At 32.3% G+C, this 13021-nt stretch overlaps 3 protein-coding genes across 3 annotated transcripts; 2 read left to right on the top strand and 1 right to left on the bottom strand.

Annotated features, from left to right (window-relative positions):
• The first annotated feature begins 306 nt into the window (after positions 1–306).
• On the top strand, positions 307–3195 carry LOC107009711 (50S ribosomal protein L7/L12-like). The gene is made up of 2 exons (XM_015209065.2): positions 307–1119; positions 2765–3195. The coding sequence occupies exon 1, from the start codon at positions 495–497 to the stop codon at positions 1116–1118; it is 624 nt and encodes a 207-aa protein (XP_015064551.1). The 5' UTR covers positions 307–494; the 3' UTR covers position 1119; positions 2765–3195.
• A 2054-nt stretch (positions 3196–5249) lies between these two features.
• LOC107009689 (UDP-glycosyltransferase 83A1) lies at positions 5250–6973 on the top strand. The gene is made up of 2 exons (XM_015209033.2): positions 5250–5786; positions 5921–6973. The coding sequence occupies exons 1-2, from the start codon at positions 5300–5302 to the stop codon at positions 6823–6825; spliced, it is 1392 nt and encodes a 463-aa protein (XP_015064519.1). The 5' UTR covers positions 5250–5299; the 3' UTR covers positions 6826–6973.
• A 1914-nt stretch (positions 6974–8887) lies between these two features.
• On the bottom strand, positions 8888–9582 carry LOC107009720. Its single transcript, XM_015209076.2, has one exon. It carries the CDS (start codon positions 9485–9487, stop codon positions 9194–9196), a length of 294 nt encoding a protein of 97 aa, XP_015064562.1. The 5' UTR covers positions 9488–9582; the 3' UTR covers positions 8888–9193.
• Positions 9583–13021: the final 3439 nt, after the last annotated feature.

Here is a 13021-nt window from a genome sequence, read left to right as displayed (position 1 = left end):
AGAAATGTATCAACTTGTTCATCATTTAAACTGTGGTAAAAGAATAGACATCAAAACTAACCTATCAAAAAGAAGTTCTTCGAAGGAGGATGGCTTAAAACATTCTTTTTTACGCGTGTGAATTGTGATGAGGTTAAGTTATTAAGATACTCGAAAATTGGTTACTATCTATTACATACCACAAAATCATTCTACACTATGTTATCTTTATTGTGTGAAATTTTTTTAAAATTTCTTGTGAAGTCAAAACATAGTATTTAATTTGAATATTAATGTAAAAGCACTAACACAGGAAGAAATTAATACATTGTTTTTAAGTCATGGATAGCATTTCCATAACCTAAGGGGCCCAAGTGTATGCTAGTAGGCCTAAAACCTCACTTCCCCAACCTTGGTACTTCTCCCAGACCGCTTAAACCCGCCGCCGTGATCACTATCTCCGGCGCCGTTACAAAGTCCAAGCAGAAGTTCTTATGCTATAAGAATCTGTAATCATGAGGTGCTTTAATCGATTTATCAATCAATCGCTGTCTCGCCGTTCCAGAACTATTTCCACATATCAAACACCTTATGTGCATTCACGAATTCCACAGTCCAACATTCAAAATTTATCCAAAACCCATTTCTACAGCTTCACTAAATCGTTAATTAGTTCAAATTTCACAACATCAGCTCAGGAGTCTAAGCCGGCCCCATCCGAGAGAGTGTCTGCGATAGTCGATGAGATTTCGGGTCTAACGTTGCTGGAAGTATCGGATTTGGGGGAGGTTCTAAGGAAGAAAATGGGTATTGAAGAGATGCCTGTAATGGCAATGATGATGCCCGGAATGGGATTTAGTGCTGGAGGGATGAAGGGAAAGGGTGCAGGAGCTGCGGGAAAGACGGAGGAGAAGGCGGAGAAGACTGTGTTTGATTTGAAGCTTGAAGGGGGATTTGATGCCGGGGCAAAGATTAAGATTATCAAGGAAGTGAGATCTTTTACTGATCTGGGACTCAAGGAGGCTAAGGATTTGGTGGAAAAGGCTCCAGCTAGTTTGAAGAAAGGGGTTACGAAAGAGGAGGCTGAGAAAATTATTGAGAAGATGAAAGCGGTTGGAGCCAAAGTCACTATGGAGTGAGGTAATTGTTCATGCCATTTTAATCAAAATCCTGCTAATGAATTTGAATCATGGGATGTAGTTCTTGTAATAGGGAATGCGCCAAGGTGGATAGATATACTGTGCCAGTAGTTTAGTTATTTTTTCTCCACAAATATGTGGATAATTGTTATGCATTCTGAAGCAAGACAGATCTTGGTTTCTAATTTAGTTGTGTTGTCTTGCAGTACACACATAATTGTTATATGTGCCGGTCTCATATGCAACATAAATCTGTTTTCTCATTTTTGGTCAATTGATGAACTTTCTTGGAAAACAATTTTGAAGCATGTCCTTCAACATCTTAATATCATCCCTCACCAAAATATAGTTAGTGCACTACGTGGTTTGCTTGTATTTTCAGTATTCTAATGTATCTTATGAATTAGTTTTAAAATTCTAGTACAAGGTACAATTGTACAAACCTCTGTGGAAGCACAAGTTGGAAATGCTGAATCTTTCTTGTACAGTATGATACTAGGTTTTAGGTGCAAATGAATTGTTTTAGGGTGAGGGAAGGTTTTTTAGCACTTTAGGCATAAGTGTGGATCTTCCGTGGCATGATATGCTGCCTGATCGAAGATTAGTGGATTTGCTATGATCTACATTTTAATGTCTCTCAAAGTTTAAAAGGCTGGTTACAGAGTTTGAGTTGTTCGAAGTTTGTTGAAAAAATAAGGGGCCCAGTGCACTAAGCTTTCACTATGGATAGAGTCCGGTGGTGGGTCGGAACAGATTGGGTTGATTGTATGCAGCTTTACCTACTAACACTTCTGCAAATGGCTCTTTGCACCAATTGTACCAATAGACCTCCTGGTCACATGACGGCAACTCTTAATGTTGCACCAAGGCTATACTTCACTTTGAAGCTCTATTGATAAATATATTTCCTGCATGTTCCTCCGGCCCATCTTGAAGACTATGAAAAGCTTCTTCAATACATACGGATTCTCTGATAAATTGTAGGGTAAAATAGTTGGAAGGGGATTTGACATGTTGTAAATATGGTTTTCAGTACAAGCTACGTACACAAACGTTACCATCACAAAAAGAAAAAAAAATTGTTGAAGGGGACTGGCAGAATAAAAATGAATGTGAAAATGTTCTCAGCTTTCCTGGGAAAATTTAAGTGACTATTGACTTCACTGTGCATTTTCCCTTGTTTGATCTTCTATAACCAAAAAAAGTAGTATACTTCCGTTTGATTAGTTGTACCCAGCATGTAGCTGATCTTTACTAGTATTAACTTATGTCTATCTAATTTGATTTGGTCAACAATAGTGATATCTTTTCTTTAGTAGAGCGCTATGGAAGGTTTTCATAACAAATTATCTTGTAATTAGTAATTTATGTATCTGCTTGTTGTGAATAAGATCAACTAACCTGCAAACTGTAGGTACTTAATACTATGATATGTAGTCCCTTGGAGATTTAACCTTCATCTATCTCAAACTGTATGAGATGGAATCGTGTCATCTTCACCTCTCTCTATTTGAAGATGAGATGACATAATTTTGTCTTCTTTTTTTTTTTGGGTGAAGTAACAATTTATCTTTCTTGTTTTGGGACGGAGAAGGAAATCCCTTCTTTGTTACTAGAGCTTACCTATCTTTTGTATGCTTGTACAGATCCCTTGATTGTATTTTTGCAACAAAGATCGGGAGCTAACAGGTCATGACTTTGAAAACAGAATCTGCATTTGGTGATGCATCATGTTGGGAGGTTCGTGGTTACTCAAAGGCTAGCTTTTCTGTTTTGAAAATAAAGGAGACGGCGACTCTCCTAGGACATTGTTAGAGCTATTTGGTTGAGAACTGACATCTTATAATGAATTCACGTTGTTATAGGTATGATAGATAGTGAGCTGAAAAAAGCTGTGGTATATTTGCAACCATGGATTAGTTTCCAATTCAGTTAGATCAGTTTGTACTCTTTTTAATTATTTAGGCTACAGTTGGTTTGAGATTATCCTGACAAGGTTGACACACATAGTGAACAAAGCTGGACTTGTCCGGTTCTAATTCACATTTCAAGCTAACAAATTGATGTTTTTGTTTTAGTTCCTACCAAACTGTAGAACAATAACTCACATCCGTGACATTAAACTGAATCATACTCAAATGCTTGAGGCTCAGTGGCTGTTGTTGTAGGATTCTTGCTTTGGGATGACGAATAACCCTCTGTCACGTTTCCTAAGGAGCAAGTAATCTATCTGAGTCTTAGCGACAACACTATGAAAGGTCACTTGGTGCTCCTCCCTCTTCTAAAAACTTGAGTTAGCTATAACCAACTTGATAGCATTCATATGAAATCTAGAAGTGTAAGTATCTCTTGTGGCGTAATACATAAACATGACCCTTAACTTGGTTTTAGCGGACAATTATACCCTCAATTTTGAGTGGGCACTTAAACTTGTATAAAATTGAACAAGTAGACACACGTGTCCTACATGACATAACACATTTACACTATGTTTAGATCATTGTTATCCATTGTATTATTTTGCATCGTTACTATACCTACAATGTTTGTTTTGATTGTTACTTAAAATATATTGTATTGTATTGTTAAATTTAGTTGTTACGTAACAATGAAAATCCTTATTTTATGGAACAACCAATTTGGTGTGTTCTCATTTTTACTTAATTTCTTTTTCCAATTATATATTTACATAATATTTCAAAATACTATTTTACTCTTTATCTTAATTATTTAAATCTAGTCAAACCTCCTATCCTAGAATAATTAGGATATTTTAGTAAATTTATAAATTACAATACGATACGATCAAACCAAACAATTAAAATTTTATTAAACAACAAACAATATAGTCTAGTCAAACATTGTATCTAGCATACAATAAGTACAATAGAGTACAATACAATACAATACATTATAAAACACTGGGTAACAATGATCCAAACAAAGTGTTAGGACACCACGTATGACACAAAATTATCAAGTAAGACGAATATGTCTATTTAAGTATTTGGTTTATATTCCGTCCTACAAGAATAATCTTACAGAGATCCAACGTATGTTAAAGATGCTATATTTGGCATGGTACATTTTGACGTCTATCTAATTGGATACAAGAAGATAATTATAAAAGCAAAAAAACAATTTCTTACGTACCACACCCTTAGTCACTCGCCGACTTCAATTATTTTCTGGTGTTTGATATGACGGAAAAATCAAAAGGGGGAAAATGGCTACCTTACTTGTGATTTCATTGTACTAGTAAATTCATATTACTTGTTAATTCTAACATCTGCAGTAGCAAACAGTGCTCTAAAAAGAAGACAAGAGGAATTAACAAGTGATCGATGAAATTGAAGTTTTTGAGCTTAGTCGATGAGAACATTCACTTCAAAGCACAGACATAGGGGCTTTTTGATAACGCCAATTGACAAGCTTTGTATCAAACATTTTGGGAAAACAACATCAGCAAATTATAATATATCTCTATTATATTATTATCCAATAGCATTGGTAATTCACCAAGTCCATGTACTATTAGAAAAATACAACAAGTAAACATTAATATTCCAAGAACTAAACATAAACTATTTAACACACAAGGTGCGCGCAACTGCGCAAACAGCATATCATCGATATTAATATATACTATCAAATTACCTAAAAGATAGCAACGTAACATATACGTGCAGGGATGGAGGTAGATGCAATAGCTTTTGCGTGAAGTACCATATGTATTTGTATTAGGAAATTCAACCATTAAATATGTATAAATACTTAAGCGAACATATCAATAACTAAAATGAGCTATGAATTTGATGATAAGGTCAGAACTCTGACTTATGTTGTGTATGTGACCTCCATAATTCATAAAATGTTGAATCAGTAACTTAAAAAATAAAGCACACAGTCAATTACTTACTATAACATGTTACATAAAATGTTATGGCTTCTTCACTTCCGTTATTTCACTGCTTTGGATTATTTTTCCCCTGAGCCGATGGTCGTAGGGGTAAACCTGCTTTGTTGGATTACGCTGAATATATTATTGTTGTAATATAAAGTTGAATTCTATTTTTAAAAAAAAACATATTTGTTGATTCCAGGGTCCCTTATATAAAGCACCAACTAGTTAGATGTTTAATATCTGCAGAGAATTTAAGGAAAGAACAAAATAAAAAAAAATGGTGCAATTTATTCCACATATTGTAGCTATACCTTATCCAGCACAAGGTCATGTTCTTCCATTAATGGAACTTTCCTTATGGTTAATCAAAGAGCTTGGTTGCAAAATCACTTTTGTTAACTCTGAATTCAATCACAAAAGAGTGATCAAGTCATTATCAGTAAACGACGACGTAGAGGATAAGATAAGTTTAATTTCAATCCCAGATGGATTAGAACCTCATGAAGACAGAACAGACCTTAAAAAGTTGACAGAATCAATAAATGAAGCTATGCCTGGGAAACTTATGGAAGTCATTCATATGATTAATAGTAATGAATCACAAGTTTCATGTGTTATAGCTGATGAGAATATGGGATGGGCATTAGAAGTAGCTGACAAATTGAACATTAGAAGCGTTGCATTCTGGCCTGCTGCTGCTGCTACGCTAGCCTCCTTATTTAGCGTCTCAAAACTCATCGATGATGGAATCATAGATAAAGATGGTGAGCTCATGTTTGTACACTTTAGTAGTAAACCTTTTGTAGCTAGAAAAGGCGTGATATTGTATAAAAATTAATCGAAGTATGTTTAAATAATTAGACATGGATAGGTTTGTATGATCTTTTTTGCATTTCAGGATCTATATTGAAGGCAGAGGGGATTAAGTTATCACCAAACATGCCCATCATGAATCCATCAGACTTTTCATGGTCTACATTCCCTGATCCAGCAATGAGGAAAATGATAATGGATCTTGTAGCAGACAACAACGAAAGAGTGAAATTCGCAGATTGGATCATTTGTAACTCAGCAAAGGAACTGGAGCCTGCAGCATTTGCCATGTTCCCTCAGGTGTCACCAATAGGACCTCTTTTGGCAAGCAACAGATTAGGATCATCAGCAGGGCATTTCTGGCCACAAGACTCGAATTGTCTAAAATGGCTTGATCAACAGCCACATAACTCTGTCATATACGTAGCGTTTGGTAGCTTTACAATCTTGGACTTAACTCAATTCCAGGAGCTAGCACTAGGGTTAGAATCATCCAAAAGACGATTCCTATGGGTGGTTCGAGAAGACCTAATTTTGGATGTGGGGGACGATTGCGCTTACCCCAAAGGTTTCAAAGACAGAGTAGGTTCTAGAGGCCATATAGTGAAATGGGCACCTCAACAGAAAGTGCTAGCACATCCTTCTATTGCTTGTTTTTTGAGTCACTGTGGATGGAATTCGACCGTGGAGAGTGTAAGCAATGGGGTACCTTTCTTGTGTTGGCCTTATTTTGCTGACCAATTGTTCAATCAAAGTTATATTTGTGATGTTTGGAAAGTTGGATTGGGATTTAACAAAAATGAATTTGGAGTTATTGGAAAAGAAGAAATTCAGAATAAGATGGATAAGTTATTTGGAGATGTAACATTTAAAGAAAGGGCTTTAGATCTTCAAGCAAAGGTTAATTCTAGTGTCAATAAAGGAGGAAATTCCAATAAGATATTTGGTAAATTTATTGACTGGATCAAGACTCAAAGAGGTTCAATTTAATTGGGAAAATCAGCATACAAAAGGGACCATAACTCTCAAAAAATACAATATGGACGATTTTTACTACTTGTTTAACATGTGAACTTTTTTATTTTCTTTAGTTTTTCGTTCAATCAATGTCCCATGATAAATTTTCATTTCTGTGATATGTCTCAAGCTTAAACAAGTTACATCAACAAGTTACTTTTGTTCATGTGAGAAAATCTTTTGATACTCTAAAATAATAACAATAACAACAGCAATAATAATAAAATTGATCATTCAATTCAAATAAAAATATGCAAAAAAATAAAAAATTGATCATTCAATCCAAAAATATTTAGAAAATGTTAGGTATACTAGTCCTAAAGCCCTCATTCGCCTTAGATAATCATTTATTATGGGGACTAAAGTATTTGTGGCCAAGTTAATTTTTTAATATATTTTATTTATTTATCATAGTTTAAGAGTATTTTTTTATTATTATTTTTTTATTTTACTAATATTATGTCAAGTCTGACCTTTTAAAGAAGTGTCATAAACTTAGAGTTGCACTAATTCCTCTTACACACCAAACCACATTCTCCCTCACTATTTCCAATTCCTCTTAGACACCATCCAAATCAAGATTTTATTAGGTCGTGGAGTCTGATTTTAGGCTGTACTATTTATTTTCTATAATCAAAAAATATTTTAAATTATTAGTATATACTTCATCGCCATGAAAATTTACTTACAGAGTGTTACCACGAAACATTGGTTTCTCTCTTTCTCTCTCTCTAGATCTCTCATCTCTCTCTCTAGAAAGTTCTTGTGTTCTTCATTCATCAATTGTGTGTGGATTCAATTCTAACAGATTTTGCAAGTGAAAGTCCTTTTATTTACATAATAATTTTAAGTGTTAAAATGTAAATAAAAATTGTTATATTAGTCTTTACTTATTTATAAGTTAGTCAGCTTTTCAAAAAATATCTATACAATTCTAAAGTTTTTCGTAAATCTCCTCATTAATTTAGATTACTCCTCCTTAATTTCATACGATATTTGAATGACAAAGTGACGGATCATAACACAAGACTCAAAGAGCTTTGAACCGACTCCATACTAGATACGCTTCTTCTTGAGTCGATACGGTGCGTTTGCAAATTCATCAAACAAAACATTATGGTATTTTTTTGAGAAAAGAACCTACTTGGTCCCCTTGTTCCAGCAGATTAAAAATAAATAAATTGAAAAAATATATAATAATAATAATAATAATGTATATATAAAATAAAAAGAAAAAAAGGTTCCAATTATGTGTTCTCTGTTCTCGCTATTGCTCTTCCATAACTGCAAAAAAGTAAAAAAAAGACAATATATAGTCCTGGCTGGTAAAAATGATTGTCTTTTCTACTTTTATTTATACCGTCTAGACTCGAACGTGAGGTCTAAAAGGATAGAGTGTATGCCGATTCTATTTTAAGGATCAAAATATGTCTGTTACTAGGCTCTTCTAGTTAAATTTCCTTGAAGAAATCCAAAACTGCACTTGTTATTTTGTTTGTTTTTTTCAAAAAAATAAAAATTGTAGGTATTGTTGAGTTGTGCACATGTTCCTTAAAGCGTTAGTATTACTAGTTGTCACTGATGTCCATAACATAGCATGTGAGGCCATAACATGAAAGAGCAGAACTGTCTGTTTCACTGAGATATCATGTGAAAACCCTCAGAAAATTACACCCCACTTCCGCCATATTTTCCGGTACCGCATTGTCTTTATATTATTATATATCACTCTAATTTTATTCCTCAACTTAGTCTATCGTATCAATTGAATTTAGTAATTTCGATGATAAAATATTGAATTTATCGAATTGGTACAGAGTTGGCTGATCTCACATTCAGTGAGCAGGTCTGAAGCTAAGGCGTGGCTTCTGAGGGAAAGACTTCAGATTTTTTGTTTGCATTCTATATATAACAAAAAGACAAATAACTTCTCCATAAATATAAATTGACAAATTAAAAACTAAGCTAAGTTAGCTGTGTGTGTTTCTTTTAAAAAAATATAAAGTATAATTACTAAATTAGTACACTATTAACGTCTAAACAACAATGCAAATCTTTGGATATTCATAATTTGCCCCTATTACAGAGCTGAATACTGAATGGTAACAAAATGTTAAAAATTGAACTAATATAGAAAGTTAATTAAGAATTTTGTGATATACTAGTAATAGCTATTTAATCCTGAAATTCAGTAACACATCTAACCCATACATAGCTTGAATCTAATTAAAAGAGAAAAATAATGTAACTCAGACGGAAAAAAGAAAAAAGAAAGAAGAAAATTGAAGCAATTTTTTTTTCTTTTTTGCTTTCTGTTTTTCAGTGGTAAAACTGCTATGTACTATACAGGATTTTGATCGGTATTTGATCCATAAAAATCGACGAGTTTCTGTAAAACGAAGACCTGAGTTCTGAGAAGAACAATGTAATCAGCAGTTTCTTTGAACAACTGGTCAGCTTTGATTTCACCATTGTTGGCTGGGATTAACTGCTTCAGAGCCTCCAATTTTTCAGAAACGGAACCGCCGTCAACGTCAACAAGATTTTGAGATTTGCATGTTTTTTTGTGAGTGGTAGATCTTCTTGTTCTTCTCATCGATAAGCTACCAGGGCTTAATTTTGAACGAGAACCCATCGGAATTGCTTTCTTAGAGAAGAAGAATTTGAGTTTCCGGTGGAACGGAGGGAGAAAATCGTGTAATCTGTTCCGTGATAATATAACGGAGAGAACAACGCGTTTTGGGGGTTTAAGTAATGGAAGCTTTCATTATTACCACTCCTTCGCCAATAAATTACATAAATACCACTTTTTGGTAGTCGCTCTCTTCTTATTTAATTAAATTAAATTTAAATTCCATATTTATTTTAACAAAAATTAATAATTTATACCCCTAATAAATTGAATACTTTAAAGGAAAAATTCTTTGGCCACAATCTCTACTTTTTTAATAAAATATATTTCATAAAATATATAACTATTAAAATCCTTATTAAATCCTAGCATATTCAAACTTTATCACATAAATATCTTGATGTATATTTTATTTTATTTTTATTTCAACTTTAATTACTACTCTTAACGAAGGTATATATCCACTAATTAACTAATTACTTAACTTATTTAAGGAAGAGATAAAGATAGTTAATTACTTCTTTCTCTCATTTTCAGTTGTTATAGTGATAGAATATATGCGATTACTAGTAATTACAAAATTAAGTTTTTTGGTGGAGTTAATATGTAGCTACTAAATAACTCAAAGTAAAATAAACACAAAAGATTTTACGTGGAAATTTCTTGCTCAAAGAAATAAAATCACAACTAGTAAAATAGGATTTTCAAATGTCTTTACTAATCTTCAAACAAAAGTGCAAGCAAAAGTGAATACATATTTTAAGTACATCAATAAGATTAAACTCTTAATATCACACTAAGTAATACACCTATTACTTACTGAGCCAAAGCAATGCATTCATTGCCCACTATATTAACTATTACTAATTAATATAGACTTCAAATAGTAAGACACAAAGTTAACTCTAACAATTTTCTTACTCTCACTCACATAAAGATTTGAAACGTTTCATAAAAGAGTGAAATGAATCCAAAAAGTTTAGTACATTACAAACATTCAAAAACAACAACATATAAAGATAACACTTCTTCAGTTGATCAGGTCCTTGTTGTATATTGTATTTTGAAACTTGGTTTCTTGAAAAGACTCACTCTCTTACATTGAATGAATGAATCATAAAATTGTTTGTTCCTTTGAACATATCAATCAAGATTAATTTTTGATCATTGGACAAACAACCTCGTCTGTTCTTATTGGCGAAGTACACTGACAAGACAGTTTTATAACTTTACACCATTTTGAACCTGGACGAGAGCACTCTGCCAGGGTCCGGGTCTCTATATCTGTGAGGATCATCAAACCACCTAAATACAACACGTTAGGTTTTTTTTATGAGTCAAACTATATAAAGTTTGACTAATAGTTTAAGATGCATTTTTTTCATTATTAATGTATGAAAAAAATGCAATTTATAGTACTTTCGATATAATTTTTAATACCTAAAATTTTATTTTAAATATCAAATGAATGTAATCTAATAGCTTTAAAAATTAGTCAAACTAATTTTCGATAAATAGAACATGACTGAAAGTGAAAATATCATAGAAATGGCTTCTTTAAATCTAGAGTCATCAAGTAATGCTATCAAATATGATGCTATCAAATGCTTTATTTAATTGATAATTTGATATGTAAAGCCTTAAACATCATCGAATCTATTAAAAGAAATGGAGAGATTGTAATGTACTTGTAAAAATCACCACAAAAATTTATTAAATGTCATTTTAATTCAATTTTTGCTTCTGCATTACCTATATCTACAGAATAGAAACAACGCATGTTAGTTGTTATTACTGTTAAAAATAAAAAGGACAGATTTATTAAAGAATAAATAACAAGAAAATATATGACATCATAATAAGATACTATAGTTATAACTGTCAAATTGCTCCACTAAAATATTTCCAACAAATTTTTTGGACGTATGCTATTTGCAACCGTTTAATCTACGTGATAGAATTAAATAAAACCATTAATTATAAATTTGAGATAGCAACTGTATCAGAATTATTGAAATAAAAGTCGACATCAATTAATTTCTTAATTATTTCCTCAACGATCTAGAGAAAGCACGAGCCAAAAATAATAAATGGCTTTAGCAAAAATCATTTCTTGCCAGAGAAGCGTTCATTAATAAGTTCACATGAATTTAGGCTTATTGGCCATGCACAATTCAATTTATCGTATCCTATAATTATTGAAAAAAATTTGTACCACACGTGATTCGTACAAATTTTGTAACTGGAAATAATCGTACACTCTTCGTTAAATTCTTAACTCTATCACTACGTATCTGCTAGATCTGAAAATTCAAACTACATGGACTTGTAAAAGCCAAACTAACAAATTAAAACTGTAGGTTGTGTAATTTCCCATTGTTATATTTTTACATGTAATAAAAAGGTCCCAAAAAAAAAAAGTTAATGGTTCTGTTCATTTATGGGTACCTTTTTTTTTCTTCTGATGAACCATGACATTTGGGTTCTCTATAACAATGAGAAATGAGAATAGGTCCCAACTCCACGACTTGTTATTTTAATTCACGTGAAATAAGTATTTCGATTTCATGACACTATATTCTGAAATACTAGAACGTTTTAGTATTTACATACATTTAATATGTTTACAATTTCTGATTTGATATTTATGTCGAGTACATCCACAATAAGAATGAACTTCCTGGCTACGCTAATTAGGGCAAAGACATTAATTTTGTCAACTTTTTTTAATGAGTATGATTTTGAGCTAAAATTAACAAACTCAAGAGAAGAACAACTTTTTAATTCTTCGCATCCTAATTGAGTATCTATCTATCATCAATTAAATATCGGAAGGTGTTTCTACACGAAGCTTACATAGTTAAATCGATATGATGATATCTTTTATTAAAGATGGAAAAAATCTAGCCACATTATCATAATCCTCTCCATATAGTATTATTTGGTGAGAAAAATAAACCAATTTGGTTACGTAATTATTAGGGTAAAATAATATTTATTCAAGTTGACAAGAAATTTAGAGGACAAGGCTTTGCCAGAGAAAGCTGGCTTAGATCACATGTGAAATGACGGGACCTTCTATTTTTGTACCCAAATTACCCTCAACAAATGTCCAAATAAAGGTTATCCTTTTTCCATCTCAAGTCATTTTATTATTTGGTATATTCTCTTGTAACACTCTCTTTCCCTTTTTCTTCTTCCACACAAATCATTTTTATTAGATATTTTTTCCTTTATAGTCAATTTTTTCGCAATTAATATTTAATGATAATAAAGTGTGAAAATATCGTAATATAATATTCTTATATATGTAATGACAATCAATACATTATTAAGTGTAAGATTATGGTGACGTTAAACTTGACCATGTTAATTAAATAGATCGAAAAGGGGTCCGTTATTGAATTATTTTCATATCATTTTAGTAGAGAATAATCTTAAATTAAGGTAGACAAGAGAGTACTTTTTTTGAAGGACTAAAAAAAAAAGGTGAAGCAAAGATAAGAAAGGGGGGCAAGAAAGTCATTGAATAGGGAA

The sequence above is a fragment of the Solanum pennellii genome, chromosome 2 (assembly GCF_001406875.1).
Source record: "Solanum pennellii chromosome 2, SPENNV200".
NCBI lineage: Eukaryota > Viridiplantae > Streptophyta > Magnoliopsida > Solanales > Solanaceae > Solanum > Solanum pennellii.
Note: the sequence above shows the minus strand (reverse complement) of the source record. Positions and strands in the feature narration are given on the sequence as shown.